We start from the raw sequence: 24,527 nt of genomic DNA on the forward strand, positions 1-24,527 counted from the left end.
AAAAAAAACACAATCAAAATGATTGTGTTTAAAAAACCCATACAACATCAGAAATCAAAAATCAGAACTCCTTAAAGTTAACTTACTTTCCATGACGTCCAAGGATGTCCTATGAACAGCTTACATTCTTTTGTGCTGTTATTACTTTCAGCCCGCCACTTTCTGAAAGAAAATCTCCATCGTTTTTAAAAACATGTTACATACAATAAATGACTTCTTGCTCTCTACCACAAGATTCCACAAGGCCAAATCTTGTCAGAGCCATGTATAACTCTTGGATTTCTTGTTAGCCAATCCCGTCTTTTCACATTTCCGCAACTTTCAGAATTAAAATGTTGAAGATCATTTTCACAATCCTGGAATAGTAATATCTTCCCCTTCTTGCTCAGTCATGTTCTACTTTTCCTATGACACTGCTACAAGCAGACTTACACTACCTCTATGACTACTACAATTATTTAATTCTCTACATCACTTTTAATCACAAAGCAATGTAAAACAGTAGACAGCATTGCAGACTTACATTCCCTCTACTCCATGTTTTGATTGGCTGCTTCAATTAGCTTATAAAAAGAAACAGTTTTTCTGAACTCATTCAAAGTGCACTTATTTCTCCATGATGTCCAGTCTTGTGGTTAGAATTTATGTCTCTGAACTACACTTATCCTCAAGGCCAAATAGTGTAGAAGCCATTAGAACTTCTTGAAATTCCACAGAACACATCCCGAAATTATCTCCCTAAAATTTTGGTTTTAAAAACACCAGGTAAGAGTTTTTAAGGTCATACGGCAATTTTTTTTTGAAAATTAAAACAGAATCATTGCAGAATGACCAGCCATTTCTAGACTTTAAATAAGCTGTGTAATGTCCTGATGTTATTGAAGGGCCGTCATGATATATAATTGCTGTAGTTACAAAAGTCCTTCCTGATATTGACAACTGCGAAGCTACAAAATTTTTTATTAAAGTTGTCAATTTTGTTCCATCAGGCCTACACCGTTGGAACATTAAAATGACGTACTGGCCATATGTTCGTATAAATATTGTGGACGTCATTTCAGATTTACATTGGCTACACTCCATGTTGTGATTAGCAGCTTTTACTAGCTTATTAAAGGAGACTGATTTACTGTCTGGCAAAGTTAAATATATAAATCTTTCTGAGTCTACACTAGTAGTACTTGATACCATACAGTTCTCGCAGTCATGCTGCCATTGATAAGAAAGCCCAAACAGCTGATCTACATCTACACCTTCAGCATGTAATACATCAAGCATATACATTAAAAACTCCTGACAATCTTGCTGAATATTTTGAGAGAATTGTGTTTGGCCTGAACATCTGTCTAACAGATTTCGAATTTCAGACACACTTTCTATGTTTCTTCTATCAGTGGTACATTTCTCTAACACAGAATTTAACAAACTGCAAAATCTTTGATCAGAATTGACCACAATCTCTTCTTTTACATTTTTTAGAGAAAACAAAACATTAATTACTACATTAGCATAGCAGTTGACACCAGAACTGTTTTCAAACTGAAAACCAACAACATCTTCAACAGAATCCTTTTTGTTTCTGCTTGTAATTTTAGGTTCATTGACTTTTTGTCTTTTTGCTACAACCTCCCCAGTATTGTTCTCATTTCTTCGTTTCCGGCCTACCACACGTTTCTCAAACAAAGGAAACTGAGGCAAATGTGGCGCATACTCTCTTCTTAACCTATTGTATTCCTTAACACAATCTAGATCTGCACAAATGTTTGTGACATCACACTCAATCAAGTACAATCCCGATAAAGTTCTAACTCGTGACAATGCCACATATGCCATACCCTCCTTGAACACAGAACTGCCAATATTCACCAATGCACTGTCTACACTTAAACCTTGCGATTTATGGATTGTCACCGCATATGCCAAGCAAACAGGAAACTGCTTACGGCGAACATATAAGTCTTTTACAAGCAAAAATCTAGCAGAACAACGAGCAATTAGCTGTACTTCCTCAATGCCATCAAATTTAATTTTTAAAAATTCAATTCCATCTCTATTTCTGTATTTCACAAAATCAACAACATTACCCATTGATCCATTTACCAGACCTCTTTCAACATGTAAATTCCTTCTTAAAATTATACGGCAGTTCAAGCACACATTCAGAGTCTTTTCAAAACCTGCAGTTTTAGATATACTCTTCTCTAATGAATCCAATTTTGTTTTCAGATTCTCAGACAAAATAATTGTTGATCCCATATGCTCTACTCTATCAATAGCTTCCAGTTTCACAATCTCTTGCTTTTCTAAATGCAACATTTTGTTGTTAAATTTGGCACATTCTGCAAGAGTTGGCATCAAACATATTCCAGATTTCTTTTCAGTAATTTTCTGAAAAATATTCTCAGGCACAACATCTTGTTCTGGATATAAATTTGACAGTAATCGTGCATGTAAAACTTCTTTGCCATGCTCGGTCACTTTTCCAATTCTAACATCTTGTAGAATAGTCTTGTAAACTTCATCCTTCGCCTGACGCATATTTTCATGCAGTTCAGCATAATTGAAGTTTAACCATATATTGACGTTGCCAATGCTGCCTAGGCACTTCCTGGTATCTTCATGCGTGAGCATTTTGAACACAGGTTGCCCTTTCACTGGTGTCAGCTGCAGAAGATCTCCGAAAACAATGATGTGTTTGCCACCAAATAACACATCATACTCTGTTTTGAGAACTTCTTGCATCCTCAAATGCACAAACGCAAGCATGACATTGGAAACCATGCTTACTTCGTCAATGATAAGAAGTTTCATTTTCCTCAAGATTCTTGAAACTTCAAAACAAGCATCTCCAGATAGCTTGTGATATTCTAATTTGTTGTCATGCTCCACTGGCAGCATCAGTAAACGATGTAAAGTAATCCCTTTAATATTATGTGCTGCCAGTCCAGTTGGAGCAGTGACAACACAAGACAGCGATGACTCTGTCCTTTCCTGCAAATAGCATGAAATTGCTTTAATGAGGAAACTTTTTCCAGTTCCCGCTTCTCCACTCACGTACAGTCGGACAGGCTTCAACGACGTACATGAGCACTCTTTCTTATCATGACTTAATCCATGATCAATTTGCATGGTAACTTCGTCATATATTTTCCTCTGCTCAACGTTGAGTTGCCTTTCCAACTCTTCTAAGTTAACCGCATCCTCTTGAGCATGTGCCATGGCTCTTTCCACTTCATTCATAGCAGTGGCAGCTTCATTTTCGATAACAGGTCCTCCTAGTGGATCCTGACTCAATGAAGCAGAACTCTGACTGTCCTGAGAACTGTCTCTGGCAATCTCGGCTGCAATCGTTGCTTCCTGCTCAATTTCCGCATTCAACATTTCTACATATTTGGGAAAAGCAGGACATTCTATGGTCTCCTTGGCGGCATTGAAAGAGTCTTCGTAACAGAGAAAATCTCCAAGCAGTTCCTCTTCTGCACGCCAAGGCTTGAAAAGTTGCAAAAATGCTAAATAGAAAAACTCCTTTTTTTCAGGAGATTCGCCACTCAATTTTCGATGGTTTACCAAGTGGCATTTTCTTTGCTTGACCAGACATCCCTCACTTCCTATTACAGCATACACTCCTTTCTCAGTATCTTCTTTGATGTTCCTCTTGAATATGTAATTTTGCAGAACCTCATACAGACAAACATTCTCGAGGTGACTGCTTTGATTTGGATAATATGTATCCAACATGTTTGTCTTCAAAATGTCGGTACTGTTTGGCTCCTTTTCCGCCAAATACTCAATTTCCCGCACAGGTTTGAGAACTCGATTACGCGTTGCAGCAAGACCAAGACTCGCCCAAACGATACTCCTGGACTTGGCATAGACACTTGCTGAAGACAACCGGTCAGAACATTCGTACGCTCCGATTTCTCGATGCGACAACATCTTCAGACTGAAACTGTACAACTTCTTGCTGAGGCTCTTTTCATGGGAAATGTCCTCCCACATATCCTTCAATTCTGTCTTCTCTTTTTTGGTGATGTAAGACGTCACATACCGAGCCACAGCCATACAGTTATCAGCCACAAACTGTATATCCATGTTAGCATTCCACATGGACAAAATCACCGGGTTGTAGTCGTTGATGTACTTGGACTCTTCGTTCCTCTTCAAATTGTAAGTGTTTTTAGGTGATTTCTTCATGACATTGTGTCGCAACGAAGACATCAAACTGTTTACTCTTCCTTTAGAAATCACCGGTCGTGGAAAGCCGAAACGACATTTAGGGCTCGATTCCGATCCGGTAAAAAAAAACGGCTTACGATTCGTATTCGTAGCCGATTCCGTACGATTGGGAAACTACCGTCCGACCAGCGAATTCCGATCCGTTACCGTTGATTTCCGTACGATTTTCTAAGATCCGTACGATTGACATTCGTATACCCGTACGAATAAGCCTCGGGCAGACCACCGTACGAATCGTAATCAGTCCGTACAAACTCACTATTCCGATTCGGAACGACATGCCTGAGCGAGATACGTACGGGCCTAAGTATTCACGCTTCAACATTCAGTCGTATGGGACATTCGCCTCACTGCAAGCTCCACCAATACATACTACACGCACACCCCTCGGCCAAGCCTACGCGAACACCCCCACCCGCCAACGGCCCGTACTACTCACTCGCACGCACAAGTACGACACGCACACCCCCCCAACAAGCCTACGCGAACACCCCCACCCGCCAAGGGCCCGTACTACTCACTCGCACGCACAAGTACGACACGCACACCCCTCGGCCAAGCCTACGCGAACACCCCCACCCGCCAAGGGCCCGTACTACTCACTCGCACGCACAAGTACGACACGCACACCCCCCCAACAAGCCTACGCGAACACCCCCACCCGCCAAGGGCCGTACTACTCACTCGCACGCACAAGTACGACACGCACACCCCCCCAACAAGCCTACGCGAACACCCCCACCCGCCAAGGGCCCGTACTACTCACTCGCACGCACAAGTACGACACGCACACCCCTCGGCCAAGCCTACGCGAACACCCCCACCCGCCAACGGCCCGTACTACTCACTCGCACGCACAAGTACGACACGCACACCCCCCCAACAAGCCTACGCGAACACCCCCACCCGCCAAGGGCCGTACTACTCACTCGCACGCACAAGTACGACACGCACACCCCCCCAACAAGCCTACGCGAACACCCCCACCCGCCAAGGGCCCGTACTACTCACTCGCACGCACAAGTACGACACGCACACCCCTCGGCAAAGCCTACGCGAACACCCCCACCCGCCAACGGCCCGTACTACTCACTCGCACGCACAAGTACGACACGCACACCCCCCCAACAAGCCTACGCGAACACCCCCACCCGCCAACGGCCCGTACTACTCACTCGCACGCACAAGTACGACACGCACACCCCCCCAACAAGCCTACGCGAACACCCCCACCCGCCAAGGGCCCGTACTACTCACTCGCACGCACAAGTACGACACGCACACCCCTCGGCCAAGCCTACGCGAACACCCCCACCCGCCAACGGCCCGTACTACTCACTCGCACGCACAAGTACGACACGCACACCCCCCCAACAAGCCTACGCGAACACCCCCACCCGCCAAGGGCCCGTACTACTCACTCGCACGCACAAGTACGACACGCACACCCCCCCAACAAGCCTACGCGAACACCCCCACCCGCCAAGGGCCCGTACTACTCACTCGCACGCACAAGTACGACACGCACACCCCCCCAACAAGCCTACGCGAACACCCCCACCCGCCAAGGGCCCGTACTACTCACTCGCACGCACAAGTACGACACGCACACCCCTCGGCCAAGCCTACGCGAACACCCCCACCCGCCAACGGCCCGTACTACTCACTCGCACGCACAAGTACGACACGCACACCCCCCCAACAAGCCTACGCGAACACCCCCACCCGCCAAGGGCCCGTACTACTCACTCGCACGCACAAGTACGACACGCACACCCCCCCAACAAGCCTACGCGAACACCCCCACCCGCCAAGGGCCCGTACTACTCACTCGCACGCACAAGTACGACACGCACACCCCTCGGCCAAGCCTACGCGAACACCCCCACCCGCCAACGGCCCGTACTACTCACTCGCACGCACAAGTACGACACGCACACCCCCCCAACAAGCCTACGCGAACACCCCCACCCGCCAAGGGCCCGTACTACTCACTCGCACGCACAAGTACGACACGCACACCCCCCCAACAAGCCTACGCGAACACCCCCACCCGCCAAGGGCCCGTACTACTCACTCGCACGCACAAGTACGACACGCACACCCCTCGGCCAAGCCTACGCGAACACCCCCACCCGCCAACGGCCCGTACTACTCACTCGCACGCACAAGTACAACACGCACACCCCTCGGCCAAGCCTACGCGAACACCCCCACCCGCCAACGGCCCGTACTACTCACTCGCACGCACAAGTACGACACGCACACCCCCCCAACAAGCCTACGCGAACACCCCCACCCGCCAAGGGCCCGTACTACTCACTCGCACGCACAAGTACGACACGCACACCCCCCCAACAAGCCTACGCGAACACCCCCACCCGCCAAGGGCCCGTACTACTCACTCGCACGCACAAGTACGACACGCACACCCCTCGGCCAAGCCTACGCGAACACCCCCACCCGCCAACGGCCCGTACTACTCACTCGCACGCACAAGTACTGCAAGCACACATAACGCCAACACCAAAACGACCACAAGGACCTTGCTAACAAGTCGCACTACCACACTGAACATGTCTCCTGTGTACACACCTTTGACAATCAATGTCCTGGTCACAGCCAAGCAGCCAAACAGAGGACAAAGCCAACACCCACCCCATATAACACCCACACAAAAATTTCAAATTAAGCCACACCCACGATTTGACCAATAAAAGGGACCACACATACAACCCATCATCCTTTGCAACATACCCATGCTTGCGAGGAAACAGAGAGCACACCAACAATTCCAGCCACATACCTTCACACATACACCCTATCACATCTACACCAACACCACCTCCTTCACTATCACAAACACACACCCTAATCCATACACACCATCACACCCTCAATCACATACACCTCACACCATGAGCACACCCAAGAATCCAAAATTCACCAACCCGGAGATGGAGATACTTACTGATGAAGTCATCAGAGTCGACCCACAGCTGTTTGGCGCATTGGTCAGACAGACCAGCATGGCAGAAAGAACACGCCTGTGGGAGAGGATTGTAGACCGGGTCAATGCTGTTGCACCCATCAGGCGCACCAGGGAAGAATGCCAGGCCAGGTGGTACGATCTGCGGAGGATGGTGAAGAAGAAGATGGCACAGGATTACGCCAATGCACACCACACTGGAGGCGGTGGTCCCCGCAGACCTCCTGTATACCAGCCCTGGGAGGAGAAGGTCATGGTCCTACTGCCAGCGGTGGGAGTACATGGAATAGAAGGAGCCATTGAGTCTGGTGAGTGTACAAAAAACACAACTTACATGGGTAGACTAACAACAGTGCCCAGCAGCATGGGGTGGGTGGCCATGACTCCAAGCAGTACACAACCAAATGGTGGGAGTTGCAAGGGGGAGGCACATAGGGTGCAATGTGTAGGGTAAGAGGCTGCTCTCATGCCATATGTCCCAGGGACACACACAAGCATAATGCCCAATGCACAGGGATAGGTAAAGATCACACAAGATACTAGACCACAGCTGCTAAATATTAACATTTTGCTGACACACCTTTCAGAGATGCATCATTTTGTGACAAAGTAAGGCAGTGTAGCAAGAGAGCAAGCACAATCTACCTGTCTCCATCCCTGTCTCGCCCTCTGTCTCTGTCGCCCTCTCCCTCTGTGGCCCTCTCCCTCTGTCTCCCTCTGTCGCCCTCTCCCTCTGTCGCCCTCTCCCTCTGACTCCCTCTGTCGCCCTCTCCCTCTGTCTCCCTCTGTCGCCCTCTCCCTCTGTCTCCCTCTCCCTCTGTCGCCCTCTCCCTCTGTCTCCCTCTGTCGCCCTCTCCCTCTGTCTCCCTCTCCCTCTGTCGCCCTCTCCCTCTGTCGCCCTCTCCCTCTGTCTCCCTCTGTCGCCCTCTCCCTCTGTCTCCCTCTCCCTCTGTCGCCCTCTCCCTCTGTCTCCCTCTGTCGCCCTCTCCCTCTGTCTCCCTCTCCCTCTGTCGCCCTCTCCCTCTGTCGCCCTCTCCCTCCCTCTCCCTCTGTCGCCCTCTGTCTCCCTCTGTGGCCCTCTCCCTCTGTGGCCCTCTCCCTCTGTCGCCCTCTCCCTCTGTCTCCCTCTGTCTCCCTCTGTGGCCCTCTCCCTCCCTCTCCCTCTGTCTCCCTCTGTCTCCCTCTGTGGCCCTCTCCCTCCCTCTCCCTCTGTCGCCCTCTGTCTCCCTCTGTCTCCCTCTGTGGCCCTCTCCCTCCCTCTCCCTCTGTCGCCCTCTGTCTCCCTCTGTGGCCCTCTCCCTCTGTGGCCCTCTCCCTCTGTCGCCCTCTCCCTCTGTCTCCCTCTGTCGCCCTCTCCCTCTGTCTCCCTCTCCCTCTGTCGCCCTCTCCCTCTGTCTCCCTCTGTCGCCCTCTCCCTCTGTCTCCCTCTCCCTCTGTCGCCCTCTCCCTCTGTCGCCCTCTCCCTCTGTCTCCCTCTGTCGCCCTCTCCCTCTGTCTCCCTCTCCCTCTGTCGCCCTCTCCCTCTGTCTCCCTCTGTCGCCCTCTCCCTCTGTCTCCCTCTCCCTCTGTCGCCCTCTCCCTCTGTCGCCCTCTCCCTCTGTCTCCCTCTGTCGCCCTCTCCCTCTGTCTCCCTCTCCCTCTGTCGCCCTCTCCCTCTGTCTCCCTCTGTCGCCCTCTCCCTCTGTCTCCCTCTCCCTCTGTCGCCCTCTCCCTCTGTCGCCCTCTCCCTCCCTCTCCCTCTGTCGCCCTCTGTCTCCCTCTGTGGCCCTCTCCCTCTGTGGCCCTCTCCCTCTGTCGCCCTCTCCCTCTGTCTCCCTCTGTCGCCCTCTCCCTCTGTCGCCCTCTCCCTCTGTCTCCCTCTCCCTCTGTCTCCCTCTGTCGCCCTCTCCCTCTGTCGCCCTCTCCCTCTGCCTCCCTCTGTCGCCCTCTCCCTCTGTCTCCCTCTGTCGCCCTCTCCCTCTGTCTCCCTCTGTCGCCCTCTCCCTCTGTCGCCCTCTCCCTCTGTCTCCCTCTGTGGCCCTCTCCCTCTGTTGCCCTCTCCATCAGTCAGTGTTTGTCCCTCGGTCACCTCAACGCACATCCCTGAGGCACACACACAGTTGCACACAAGCACTGCACAGGCCTCACAAACTCCATAGAGCTGAATGTTAAGGGATGTCTCACAAGTACCAGCAAGCATCTGCCATGTGCCTGTAAGACAGCCACCATTTCCTGTCAACACTGTACTGTGTCAGGACACACATCTCAGAAAGCTCAATAGTACACAATGGGCACAGGTGTAGGCAGCACAAGTCCCTCCTGTGCTCATTGCCAACACAAACATCAGGACAAGGTCACACATGCTGTGCATAAACACAAATCCAACATAATGGCAGCATGCCACATGAGGGGACAGCCAAAACATGAACAATGGACGCTTGCAATTTGCAAACAAAGTAATAGCATGGCGTGTTGTACACACCCCTTACATAAACTCATCCCCGGGAGACAGGCGTTGTATTGCAACACTGTCCCAATTGCCATGTACCACAACAAAACACGTACTCATATGAATATGCATACAACTCTTACATGCACATAACAGAAGCTCCAGTCCATTGTGGCCCTCTAAAAAAGCTAGTGCCCCATCTCATTACCTTTGTGGATGTACATAAGCACCAACATGGACATGGGTATTGACAAGGTGATGCGTCTCAGAGAAGTGCCAAGTTCTAAAGCCATGATCTCCAAGTGGGTGTACAGGTCCAGCGGTGTTGCCATTGTTTGGCCAGTATGGAACAGCAAAAGACATCCAAAGTAGTAGCTGACATGCTAAATAATGATGCTCTGTCTCTTACATCAACATGCTGCATCTAAACTCTGTGCATGCTTGCCGCACACATAAGATTTTTCACCACATCCAGGATGTTGCGTGAAACTTACAAATTCTGTACACGTGTGGTGCCGGCAACACAAGACACAGCAATGGCTGTGTCAGTCATTGTCAAGAGATTGGAAGAATGTATATACCCCATCGTACTATTGTGTTTTTCTACCACTAAATACACAACTGTACAATGTCAACTATGTATAGCTTGTGGAACAGTGATGCTGATAATGGATAACAAAACCACATGTCACTTGATATAGCCCTAACAGTGTCTCTCTCTCTCCCACACACAGGGCAACGTGCGGATCGCCCCCCCAGCCAGGGGGGCCAAGGATCCCAGTCCCAGGCTCAGCAGGACCCAGACCCCACCGCCAGCGCCGTCCCTCAACGCACTGTGGATGACCCCAACCAACCTGGCTCCTCTGGATCCCAAACCCCTGCAGCAACTATACCAGCTACATCTCTGCCAACCACCGGACCTATTCCCACCACATCCCAGCAGACAGGTCAGAGCCCTGCCCATGATTCACAAGAGAGCCAGTCTGAAAATGAGGGACACCCTTTGTCGGGCGCCCCTGAGGTTGGTGACAACCTCCACCCTCCCAGCACTCGGGGGGCCCGTCGATCGGATGTGCCCACAAGCGCAGGCCGTGCTCATGTGGGTCAGGGTGGTGGGAGTGGCGCAAGGCGGAGGCGAGAATCTGGCCGGTCAGCTGCAGGGACCGGTATGGCTGAACTCGATAACATCCTTGAGGCATACCGGCGGGACACCAGTGAGGTAAACCAGCTTGCGGAGACCCTCAACCAGCTCAAAGAACAGCAGGCAGAGCAAATAGCCAGGCAAGACCTGCATTATGGACGGGTGGAGGCACACCAGGCTCAGCTCTTGATGGTGCATAGGGACATTGTCCATGTGCTACGTCAGATGGCTGCCAACATGCAGCCCCCTCCCTGTGTCACAAGGCCAGCAACATCACGGCAAAGTGCAACACCAGCCACAGGGAGGGAGGAGAGGGAGGAGGTTGAACCCTCTGACGTAGCGTCCCATGCACCGTCCATGCCTGCACATGAGGGTCCCCCAAGGAAGGCGGGTCGTCCACGCCGAAGGCGTTGAGGGCCTGTGGCCCATGGACTTCTCCCAGGACACTGGACCTGGCATATAGCCCCTGGGTGCAACAGCATCCCCTACGAGACTCTCCCACAAGGACTTGCTGGTCACAGTCTGCCCAATGATGTCAGGCACTGTGGGCTGGACTCTGTTGACTGAAACAGTAAGCCATCTCATCTCCAGCAGTGAATTTTGGATTCCCCCCCCTTTCTGTACAGCACCTATTCACGTTTCATGCACTAGAGCACCCAATAAATAATGTAAACATCATACGCATTTGGTGAGTAATCTTTGAAACAGCATACATGTATATGTGTCAGCAAATGTCATAAATGCAAGGTATACAACAAACAGCAGTCATCCACACACTTGGATCAGAATCTGAGTGAGGACACACATTGGTCAGAAATTTCCACAAACTACATACATGGATGGTAAGACACACCTGTGTGGGACAGTCAATGCTGGAGGGGGGAATGAATCCCAAACAGCTAGCACAGGCAGGCCCAGGAGAGTCACTTTGAGGAGTACATGTCAGTGTCACAAAAGTAGTAGTCCATGTAGGGAGTACCTACAACTGTGTCCTCAGGTATGTGAGCTACCATCAGCATGATGCATTACTGTGTATGTGATTAATGCCGCACAGGATGACGGTGGCAGGACAGACTGTGGGCAATGGGCTGGAGCACTCTACACAGGCACACCTGATTAGGTGACCTACCCCTATGGAGCTACAAGTACTATACTACTGTAATGGGAACAACGCATACAGAAAAACAACACACACCAGACAAATACCAACCCCGGAACCGCCAAATCACACCACACCCAAGAGACAGGGTCATGGTGTGTGTCCCATGTGCCAACTTGACTGACTGTGACAGCAATGTTGAAGTGGTGTGAGCATGTTGTGTTCTGGCACGTGACTGTAAGCTAACAGTTTTCGGATCTAGTGGTGTTGACAAGCTAACACTCTACAATAGTGTGCCAATGTAAGGTGTGTGTGTGTTGGACACGCCACATGACCTGGTGGTACGTAGACCCAATGTTATGTGAATCTGCTTAGTTGTGCCAGTATGTGTTGCACACACACGCATAGCAGCAGCTATGACTGAGTACACAGCATTTTCATAGCACGAGGGTGAATGTCTGGTGTTGTCTGTGTGTAGGGTGGCCGGAGCATGCTCTATTAATGGATGGAAGGAGGGTCATCCTGTAGGTGTCTGTGTTCCTGGATAGTGTGCGCTGCATGTTGGCTGTGTATGCAGCTGCAGCAATGAGTGAATACATGACGGCAGGAGGGGTGTGACTAATTGCTAAACAAACACATAACACAAGGGCAGCCGCAATGCGCAAAGTGACATGTGGATGTGAAGGCAGGAGTGTCTGCCTCACTCAGGATCACTGACTACTAAATGGCACAGTAAACACCACACATCACAGTCAGTGGATCAGGGCCCTTACGGTCAAGTGGGGCACAAGACACACAGCGTCTGCAGGTGTATACAAGAGCTAGTGTGTTCAAATCCAAACTGCACCAACAAAGACATCTACCTCACACACAACATAGTATTATAGCCTTCACCCACCCCATGTGTGTGGACAATACACAGTTACACACCTAACAAGCATGAGGTAACTAATTTGAAAATAGTATATGTGCACATTAGACGGACATGTGTGTAGAGACACAAGCAGGCACTAGATTCTGTAGGAGTCAGACGTCATGCACAACATGATAATCTACATTGTGAGCCCATGGAGCTATCACAATCATACATGTGCATTGTCAATAAGTCCAATTTACACTAATCATGATGTCACCTGTAATGCCGCTTTACGAATACCTACAAGGCTGTCAACGACTGGCCGTACCTTTCTTCATCAGACTGGTGTGATGCTCTAAGGGTTCCACCTCCAAATAGCCCATTGGTCTGAGTACAAACAACAGACACAAAAGGGTGATCAGGCGAGGGAAGGAGAGGATGGGAACTGCTGGGAGGGAGACCTGAAACAGAGGCAATTAAGCATTAGGACAACATTCTCATGTCACAGACACTTCAAAAACCTCATTAGCTACACTCTACCAGTCACACCTGTGAAGTGTACTGTCTGGTGACAAATAATGATGATTAATCATGCCATCACATCAGATTCGATGCTGTGACACAGACACATAAAAACTGGGATAGTCTGTCATCCATTAGAGTCATGTGTAACGCTCACAAGTGAGCACCCATGCAAAAAGATCTATGTAGTATAAACACATTCCCAGGCACAGATGAGGTAGACATCAGTAACAAATGGAAACATATGGAAATCAAACTACCGCTAACTCTAAAGTCTGTATGTGATATTGGTAAGCCATAAGGGCCCTGTAAGCTAACTTGAGCAAATCCACTCCAGCTGTTAGTATCACATATGACGAGGAAGTTAATGATCGACATGCAATGAAGGCACTCTGTAGCCAGTCTTTTGGTGTGGCAAGTATGCATCACAATGCTAAACATGATATGCATGTACAACAAATATTAAGTGCAAGTGATGTCCATCCAAGCTACATAATCAGACCCTACCATAGCACAGTCATGGTGCCGGCGACCAGAGATTCATGTGAATGACCGCACTCCACTGGTGCTACACAGAAATTCACATATGCATCTTTCACACTTTTTACTTTGTCATGCTAAACATACATGGCATCATGTGCATCTAAACATCACGGCTACTCACTGTGAAGGCTGGCGTTGCAGTATTCTCAACCTGCACTGAGGTAACGACATGACAGTGACATGATATACTGCTGCAAGGGGCAATGCATCCATGTTAACTGATTCACGGGACAGTTGTCTTAAGATGTGGAACATACACTGGGCAACACCAACACCACATGCTTTCATGGTACTCACACTGGACTGGCCCACAAGCTGGAGGTGAGGATCCAGTCACATTCTAATGCACACAGTGAGGCTGCAATCCCCCACAGAGTCCGTGGTTGTGACCTCTGACACAATGTCATGCCATGGTATGTGCAATGTTGCTGTGGCAATGTCTCCACACATTGATGCATTCACCAGAGTATCAAAGTACAACAGATGACAGAAGGGGTGACTATCCTGTCATGGGAGTGGCCATACATGTCATGAGGTACATAATGGAGTAGCATGTATGCAAGATGACACCACATGCACATGAACATGTACCACACATTTCTACACATACCAATGCTAAACAGCCTCATATGAGTCCTTACCCAAATTGACTCCTCCACATGTTCAAGCATGCTCCGTTGATGTGGCTGACGGTGCAATCATAATGAGCAGTAGCAGGATGACCACGATGTACCCCAACGGACAACAGGCAGGGCGAGCTGTGGATGAGAGTGGCACACAAGGGGTCACGGTCGGTATAATGTCATTTTGACAATGTCTGTTGAATAGCCAGATGTAGTATGACACCTGTACATTCCGAGTGCACTCATAGCACGTATGTGTGTAGCATTCCAACTGAACATGTGACACAGCACAACACACATCCAATTGATCTTGCTTACAGTCTGTTGCATACATAGCATGCTACCCATGCTACTCTATAGTCCATCTTTTAGTGAAAAGATGAAAGGACTCACCATCATGAAAAGAAGTTGCGGATGAGGTGACCGCGGATATCATCTTCACCCTCCTCATCACTGGCATCCTGGCCAAGGCCTTCATCCTCAACGGGCGGATGTTCCAGCTCATCAGGATCCAGGTAGAGTGGCACAGCCTTCTCCACTGCCATGTTGTGTAGCATGCAGCACACGGTGAAGATGTCACACACCTTGCGTGGGCTGTATTGGAGGGCTCCGCCTGTCTTGTCCAGGCACCTGAAGCGGCTCTTCAGGAGTCCAAAGGTCCGTTCGATCACCTGCCTGGTCTTCACATGTGCATTGTTGTAACGCTGGTCTGCAGCTGTCCTGGGGTTGCGTAGCGGAGTCATTAGCCATGGCATGTTTGGATATCCAGCGTCTCCTGCAATTTGACAACATGTACAAGAGTCAATCATATGATGCAGATCATGAAGTTGTGACATACTGACATACAGAGCTCACAGTGTATACTCACCAACTAGACATGCCCGGTGGTTGTGCAGCTGCAGCATCATCTGTGGTACCCTGCTACGCCTCATGATGAAAGCATCGTGGCACGATCCTGGATAACGTGCACAAACATGTGAGATAATCATGTTGGCAAGACACACCACCAGGGCATTTATCGAGTGGTAGTGTTTCCTGTTGCGATACGCTTGCTCCTGAGCCTGTGGTGGGACAAGAGTAACATGTGTACCATCAATTGCACCAATTACATGTGGCATACGGCCCAGGCCATAGAATTGCCCCTTGACATCTGTCAACTCTTCTGGAGTAGGGAATATAATGAAATCATCAAGGTGGAGCAACATTGCTCCCAAAACATCACTCAATACCCGGCTAAACATGGTCTGAGACATCCCTCCCACATCAGCTATGGTAAATTGGAAGGTACCTGTGGCAAAGAAATGGAGGGCTGCCATCACCTTCACCTTGGGTGTCAGTGCACTTGGATACCTGTGGCGTGGTTGTAGGTGAGCCTCAAGCCTGCCCGTCAGGTCCTTGATCAACTGTCGGCCGAAGCGATATCGACGGATGCAGTTGCGCTCCCTCATGGCTTCCAAGTCAGGCAACGGCCTTTCCAGAGGGGGTGCCCTGCAAGACACAATTTTAAGGAAATGTCTACAACTGTCTGACTAAGACTATAACAATGTACATGGCACAAGCAACACCTCTTCAAATGATGTAGACAATTTGGAGTGTGGTGTGGGATACACACAGATGCCAGCTCCCACACACTCCTCCGTGGCGAAGGTAAATACCTGTAGTGTGTGGAATGGATGTGACATGCATACAAGCCTTCAGATGTACAGGTCTAAGTGACCATGACAATGTATCATGTCAGTGAGACACGTCATGTCAATGTCAGTAGGAGGTTGCACACCCAGAGGGCAGACTGCAATACACACACACACCACATGTGCAATCATTTGCACTGTTCAGCCTTAGTCATGTCGCGGTGTGTACTTTCAGTGAGAATTACATGACCATCATCATACATCATGATAATTACATTTGTCACTGACGGTCTGTAATGCCATCACACATGTGAACGGGTCATTTACACACGTGGCATGGTGTGTGTACATTAGTCACCCTGCCATCACAGCAAGGACACAACATATATGCTCCTACAGCAGATGCACAGTACTTTCAAGGACTAGTTACTTACCTTTTGTGAACCAATATCTGTAAGGAACAGTAGGCAGTAGCAAAGTGTCACATTTCTATACATACATAGCTTAGGACTAATTAGCCTCCCTGGGTGTCATTGATCTGACCAGTGAGTGGTGGCTATCCAGGCCACACCGGAACAAAAGTAGTGTTGTTGATTGGCATCCGACAAGGGCGTGGCCACGTTTTGGCTGTACCTACAACGCATACACTGGCAGCTGTTACACAAACATATCCCACAGAGAGTGTGGGTAGCAGGCAAAGATGCATGTCAAGTAGCTAAACATCACTCCCAGAGTCAGGGAGGATGATGACATCTTTGCGTAGTGCCTGTACCTCTTGGATACCCTCTACAGCGTAGGTAACGTGAATGTGTTCTGTAGTTTTGAGGGCTGCATGCAGATGCTTCCTGGGATGGGGTGGTAGGACAGGGAACATGGTCAGTCCGGGTAGGGCAGTGGGGGTCTGACAACGTGCCTATGTACAGACAAACATGCTGCGTGGCTGTACAAGCTTGCAAAAATACATACAGTACTCTCATCAAGATGAGCCTGCAGAGGCTCAGCGTAGCGTTAGTGTAGTTGAAGGACCTGAGTGACAAGTTGGTCCTCACCGCAACAACAGGGAGATGAAGGGCCATGGTTACAACCGCCCACATAAACACTACACTGAACGTTGCCAAATCATCCAAATACATCTTTTGAGTTGAGACATCACCTGTGTCTGGCTAGGTGTCCACAACACTCGCATCCCCCAGTCCACCTGTCCTGTGGTGTTGGGACTGACACTCACGTGCCAGTGGGTCTTCTTGACCCTCCCAATACTCATTAGCGCCAATTGTAATGAGGTGTGGCCAGCTCATTGATGTTTACATTCCCATGCAGCATTAAGAGCGGTGTTCTGCCACACAGTTACCACGGCGGAGCCGTACAGTGTGTGTTATCGGGGCCAGCACCACCCCAGAATGGCGCCACGGCTGACACCTGGGGGAGATCTGGCAGTGAGGTTGTGAGTTGCACCAGCGGGGACCTGGATGAACATTCCGATCATGTCTGTCACAGCGGTTCTGGGACGTATGCACCGCCTGCGTCCGTCACTCAGCGAATGATGGCGTCAGGGGCATATCAACTGAGGCGCAACTGCCCCCTGACGGGTACGGTGGGCCAGAAGCTGATGCAGAGTCACTGGCCGGGGTGAAGGACATCATGGACATGAGGAAGTGCAGTTACTCCTCCTGTGTCACATGCAGGGCTGGGACCGTAGGTCGTGGTGCTGGCTACGATGGCTGCTGTTCTGATGGAGCCGTGTGGTCGCCGTCACCCTAATCCCATGCAGCATTGCACTTGCATCATGGTTATTTGTCAATGCAATTACACATCTCTGACTTTTGTTGTTTACCTGACGAGTGTCGCCTGGGGAATGATGTACTAATGAGGGGCTCACATGTCTCCACACCCACACACATGCACTGGTCCTACATCCCAACCATGAGCTATTGTGCTGCTGTGCCAACTGCTGGAGTCTAAGTGGCTTGTGGGACATATCACACCTGGATTCATATGTCAGCTCCCCGCAATTGGAGCAGCTCTTGTTGTTGTGCATGACGTGAAAACCGTGGAGACACAGACGGTGAGGGTCACTCACCAACATGAGGCCTTTTCATTCCTCACAGGCTTTGTAAGTGACATCCCTATTGGCACGGTCTTGAGTATGACAATAAAAGGTAAATGTTCTGAAGTGTTAGTACAATGATTTAGGGTACAAAATGTGTAAGCTTTAACTTAGACCGGAGCTGCGTTGGTGTTGAGAAACAAACAGAGGACCTGACGTGTGGACGCAGAGGTGACATATGACTACTCAGATAACGTCATCAGGGCAGACACAACGCCAAGGATACTTGCAGAGCCAGAGGAATTACACACCAACACACAAGTGTACGGTATTACGGAAATTGCCATGTCCAGGATGACATGTGTGGATATTCTGAGGTGAGTAATACTTTACTGACCTCTTCATGGCATATGCTAACAGCATGCACAATGTAGCACAAGGCACACACATGACGTGGTCACACAGGGTCATGCTGTGCGGCTATGACACCTCTGTGACAGTGGGCATGTTCCTGTCATCATGTGGCAGTTCCCTGTACTGAATTGTGGCCCATTCGAGTGTTCATGTGCCACGCTACATGTTGCAGACGTCAATCGTGTTGAAATTGTTGAATGCATGTGATGCACATGTGCATCATGAATGATGACATGTTGTGCAAGCTATTTACACATCAACTGAGGCACACGGTCACAATCCCTGTGCTTCTTCAATGTCTGCCAAACCTGGCACATACTGATGTATGTGTGCCATGCTGATGTATGCATCCACATGGTTGACATGAGTGTAGACTACATCCCTGCTGTGTGATTTCCTAGTGTGACTCTGCCAATGGTGACATGAAGGTGGACAGGGACGCAGCCTACACAATCGTTCACTTGACCATGTCTGACTCAATGTACCCCAATGGTAGGGGCCTGTGTACGCATCGTTTCCCTATCGCCTTTAGGCTCTACGCGAGCTGAGCGTACCCCAATGGTACGGGCCTGTGTACGCATCGTTTCCCTATCCCCTTTAGGCTCTACGCGAGCTGAGCGTACCCCAATGGTACGGGCCTGTGTACGCATCGTTTCCCTATCGCCTTTAGGCTCTACTGAGCGTACCCCAATGGTAGGGGCCTGTGTACGCATCGTTTCCCTATCGCCTTTAGGCTCTACTGAGCGTACCCCAATGGTACGGGCCTGTGTACGCATCGTTTCCCTATCGCCTTTAGGCTCTACTGAGCGTACCCCAATGGTACGGGCCTGTGTACGCATCGTTTCCCTATCGCCTTTAGGCTCTACGCGAGCTGAGCGTACCCCAATGGTAGGGGCCTGTGTACGCATCGTTTCCCTATCGCCTTTAGGCTCTACGCGAGCTGAGCGTACCCCAATGGTAGGGGCCTGTGTACGCATCGTTTCCCTATCGCCTTTAGGCTCTACGCGAGCTGAGCGTACCCCAATGGTACGGGCCTGTGTACGCATCGTTTCCCTATCGCCTTTAGGCTCTACGCGAGCTGAGCGTACCCCAATGGTACGGGCCTGTGTACGCATCGTTTCCCTATCGCCTTTAGGCTCTACTGAGCGTACCCCAATGGTACGGGCCTGTGTACGCATCGTTTCCCTATCGCCTTTAGGCTCTACGCGAGCTGAGCGTACCCCAATGGTACGGGCCTGTGTACGCATCGTTTCCCTATCGCCTTTAGGCTCTACTGAGCGTACCCCAATGGTACGGGCCTGTGTACGCATCGTTTCCCTATCGCCTTTAGGCTCTACGCGAGCTGAGCGTACCCCAATGGTACGGGCCTGTGTACGCATCGTTACACCATTCAATGTGTAGCAATGGCAATGTCACCGTACTTGTGTGTGGATTTTTAAAATTTCATAGGGAACAACTAAGGAAACAGTGTACTGTTCCAAATGCAACCAGGTTGTCATGGATACGGAGTTTTTTACACTCCTACAGGTGTCCTGGAAGATTCAGTTAGGAAAAAGTATACAATGTTGCGAAAGTTGTTGTTCAGCTCTGGCTCTATTTTCAAACCATGCATATGTGTGTAATGGGCTTAGGTGTGATGTGATTGGATGGAACATAGGATGCAAATTATGGTGGCCTATCACACACTACTCCTTGGACTCACAGACCCTCTGCAGCACAGATATAAGGCAGCATGTGGCTGTGGGAGGGCACTTGCCTGCACAACATTGGTGTGCTAACCACAGCTGCTGTCTCTGAATCCTCTGGCCCTGATTAGCTGAACATGGAGAGGGCACCTGCATTCACTGATGGTGAGAACAAGGCCCTTCTGGATGCCCTCCTGCCCAACTTCAGCAAGCTGTATGGGAGACCAGGGGATCAGGTGAGTGATGTGTGCAATACCTTGGAGTGTGCACCTGTTGTGTGTGTGACATCATAGCCACTGTGTAGTAATACTGGATAGATGCAATGTTGTTGTGAGTGAGTGCCAGGGTGCACAGTGTTGTTAGAAGAGAGTTATTTGTTGTAGTGTGGTGTGTGACAGCATGTCACGTGCTGCATTGCACCCAGATATAGCATGTCTTGTTCAGTGAGTGTCATGCTCAAAGAGTGTTTTACAGCCCTCATGTAATCTGTAGATTTACAATGTAATGCTAAGCAGTTTTGTTAGCACACAGGCCACATACTCCTGGACAATGATGCTAATGTGTGTGCCATACGTTGCCCTATTGTCATCATGTATTTTGTGGACATATGGGTGTCTTGGGAACATGCACCAGGTATACTGATGTTCTGTAACTTTACATTTGTGACAGGTATCTGCCTATGAGAAGGGTGAAATCTGGGTGGACATCGCCAGGGCTGTCCGGAGCGAGGGGGGGCCTCGCAGGAGGCTTCGAAACATAAAGAAGAGGTGGCAGGACATCCGGTGCTGGAGCCGCCGCATCGCCCGAGTCCAGCTGAAGCTGGAAGCTCCACGCCGGCATGGCGGCAGCCGGCAACTCACCCCCAACATGCTCCGGGTCCTGGAAGTGGTGTTCCCAGACCTCCATAGGCAGTTGCAGGAGGGACAGCAGCACGAAGGGGGTAGGTACATGTCTGTTTGTAGTCATGTGTGTGAGAAATGGTACCTGAAGAGCTCTACGGCATGGTCACACTCCCATAGTTTGAGTGGTGTAGTCAGACAGGCAGTTCATGCATTGGAATTCGATTGTCCCTCTGTCAGCAGCTGCTTCTTTACATGCCTTGCCCTACTCCACAGTAGAGGTTTGCTTTGGCTAATGCTTGTTTTTGACATGTACTCCTATGGTGCAGTGTCTCAAGTTGCATCTTCCTTTGCACATCTTCATGTTGTAGGGGGTATGTCACACCTGTTCGTACCTTAAATGTAGCACCACATGTGCACTATGTCTGCCCTTCTTCATATTGTGGCACTGTTCTTGAGTCTCAACAAGTGTTTTGTGCACAAGTCAGCCTCAGTGGCCTTTGTCCATGGTACACTTTCTAATTATCTTGTGTTAGCTGCAGGTGCACAATGTACATGTGCTATATTTTGGACTTCTGCATACTCACACTGGGCAGTGCGTGTGTGCATATTCTCTCCATCTGTGGCATGTTCTTTGTACATGGTATTGATGGTTTGCCACACAATGTGACTTTGGATGTACAAAGCGGTGATGGCAGTGTGAGGTGATGGAAGACTTGTTTCAGGTCCCAGGACGGCATCACATGGCAGTTTGCCCAGGACTTTTCTAATGTGGCACAGAGTCAAAGCTAATCAAACATGACCAGGTCTTGATTTGGGTGGCAGGGTTGGGTAATGAACTGTTATGCATCATCAGCTATCCTGTTGTCAGGCAGTGGATCATGATTGTGTCTCTCATACAAGTATTTTCCTTGCCTATACCTTGTCTCCTACCTTACATTGAGCTGTGTGTCTCTGACATTTCTCCACAAGTAGAATTGTCATTATGAAGAGTTATGTGTCATGTGACTCATGATGCATGCCATGTTGACGAAAGAGGCCATATGATTTGCAGCTGATATGTCTGATGTGTACAGGTGACTGATATGTTTTAATTCTTCTCCTTGCTCACAGCATCATCATCTGAATCTGGAGGAGACAGAGGCGCGGACCAGGCGGAGGGACACACCGACAGTGCCACCTGCTGGGAGGTGTCAGAGGGAGGCAGTGGCACAGAGTGGGAGGAGAGTCTACAGGCCGCACGACATGTGACTGACACATCGTACCATGCCGACGAATCCGAGACAGACTCTCAGGAGGGGGGGGAATATGCAGCAATGGTCACTCATACATCTTTGGCTGCCCTCCCCTCCTCCAGTCCCATCTCCAACCTCCCACTCCTTGGTGTGCCTAGGGTCCGTGCTAGCCCCCGTGTCTCCTTTGTTCCCGGCACCGCAGCCCCTGCCCCTGTGTCCCCTGCTGCCCTCAGTGCTGAGACAGTGGACCTACTCCGGCAGATTGCAGTAGGTCAGGCATCCATGCTGTCTGTCCTCCATGGACATACACAACTGATTACACAGGTGGTGTCGTTCATGGAGGGCATGTCATCAGCCATGTCTGATCTGCGTCGGAGTGTGGCTGCCATTGAATCAACGCTGACGGCAGCTATGTACACCCAGCAGCATCTGTCCCCCCCCCATCCTTCCGAGCCATCCACCTCTGCCTCTCACATACCTACACAGCATACACGCACACGCCACAGGTCAGACACACCCAGCGCACACACACAGCATAAGAAGCTCAAAGCTCCACGCACACAGTCTCAAGGGCAAGTAGGCACACCCACAGGGAGAGGGGAGACACCTCACACACACATCCACACACCCAGTAGGACTGACTCACAGCCCTGTACCTCCACCCCCAATGTGTCCCCGGGTTCTGGTGGTAGTTTTTCCGCCCTGGCTGAGGTGTGCAGCCAGGTTTTTGAATCTACTTTCGGCGATGCCCCAACCAGTGTGGATGAATCCACTACACCTGCACCCACTCCACCTGTCCTTCCCTCTCCTGTCCATGCGGTGCCGGAGGATTCCACAGATGGTGCCCCCATAGTCAGCACAGCTGATTAAACGCCATGTGCAGGCATGTTTGGGTGAGATGACACCCATGGAGGCACAAGCTATTGCTGAGACTCTATTGGACTGGCCATTGCCCTTTAATGAGCGAGGACTCTCATTTGCTTTTCTTTTGTGATTCCGCTGAATAAAGCTGATTTTTTCTTTTCAGATTTGTAGTTTGTGTGATGATGTCTGTGACTGCTGGGTGCCTGGGAGCTGGTGTGATGTTCACATTTAGGTCTACTAAAATGTGTCTATCTCCTGAGGGTAATGAGGTTGACAATGGTATGTTTATGATGTACGAGCTGGGCAGTGGTGGGCACTCTGATGCTGGGCACTCTGATGCTGGGCAGTGGTGGGCACTCTGATGCTGGGCACTCTGATGCTGGGCAGTGGTGGGCACTCTGATGCTGGGCACTCTGATGCTGGGCAGTGGTGGGCACTCTGATGCTGGGCACTCTGATGCTGGGCAGTGGTGGGGACTCTGATGCTGGGCAGTGGTGGGCACTCTGATGCTGGGCACTCTGATGCTGGGCAGTGGTGGGCACTCTGATGCTGGGCAGTGGTGGGCACTCTGATGCTGGGCACTCTGATGCTGGGCAGTGGTGGGCACTCTGATGCTGGGCACTCTGATGCTGGGCAGTGGTGGGCACTCTGATGCTGGGCACTCTGATGCTGGGCAGTGGTGGGGACTCTGATGCTGGGCAGTGGTGGGCACTCTGATGCTGGGCACTCTGATGCTGGGCAGTGGTGGGGACTCTGATGCTGGGCACTCTGATGCTGGGCAGTGGTGGGGACTCTGATGCTGGGCAGTGGTGGGCACTCTGATGCTGGGCACTCTGATGCTGGGCAGTGGTGGGCACTCTGATGCTGGGCAGTGGTGGGCACTCTGATGCTGGGCACTCTGATGCTGGGCAGTGGTGGGCACTCTGATGCTGGGCACTCTGATGCTGGGCAGTGGTGGGGACTCTGATGCTGGGCAGTGGTGGGCACTCTGATGCTGGGCACTCTGATGCTGGGCAGTGGTGGGCACTCTGATGCTGGGCAGTGGTGGGCACTCTGATGCTGGGCACTCTGATGCTGGGCAGTGGTGGGGACTCTGATGCTGGGCAGTGGTGGGCACTCTGATGCTGGGCACTCTGATGCTGGGCAGTGGTGGGCACTCTGATGCTGGGCAGTGGTGGGCACTCTGATGCTGGGCACTCTGATGCTGGGCAGTGGTGGGCACTCTGATGCTGGGCACTCTGATGCTGGGCAGTGGTGGGGACTCTGATGCTGGGCAGTGGTGGGCACTCTGATGCTGGGCACTCTGATGCTGGGCAGTGGTGGGCACTCTGATGCTGGGCAGTGGTGGGCACTCTGATGCTGGGCACTCTGATGC

General features: G+C 50.5%; 1 protein-coding gene across 1 annotated transcript in view; it reads left to right on the plus strand.

The window, feature by feature from the left end:
• Positions 1 to 23,158, plus strand: part of LOC144828144 (uncharacterized) — a 117,001-nt gene extending 93,843 nt beyond the window's left edge. Inside the window, exons 3-4 of the mRNA XM_078686258.1 lie at positions 20,884 to 21,154; positions 22,167 to 23,158. Coding sequence (XP_078542384.1) covers positions 20,884 to 21,154; positions 22,167 to 23,158 — 1,263 coding nt within the window. The remainder of the gene's footprint in view (positions 1 to 20,883; positions 21,155 to 22,166) is intronic.
• The last annotated feature ends 1,369 nt before the right edge of the window (positions 23,159 to 24,527 follow it).

This window comes from Lissotriton helveticus, chromosome 4_1 (assembly GCF_964261635.1).
Source record: "Lissotriton helveticus chromosome 4_1, aLisHel1.1, whole genome shotgun sequence".
NCBI lineage: Eukaryota > Metazoa > Chordata > Amphibia > Caudata > Salamandridae > Lissotriton > Lissotriton helveticus.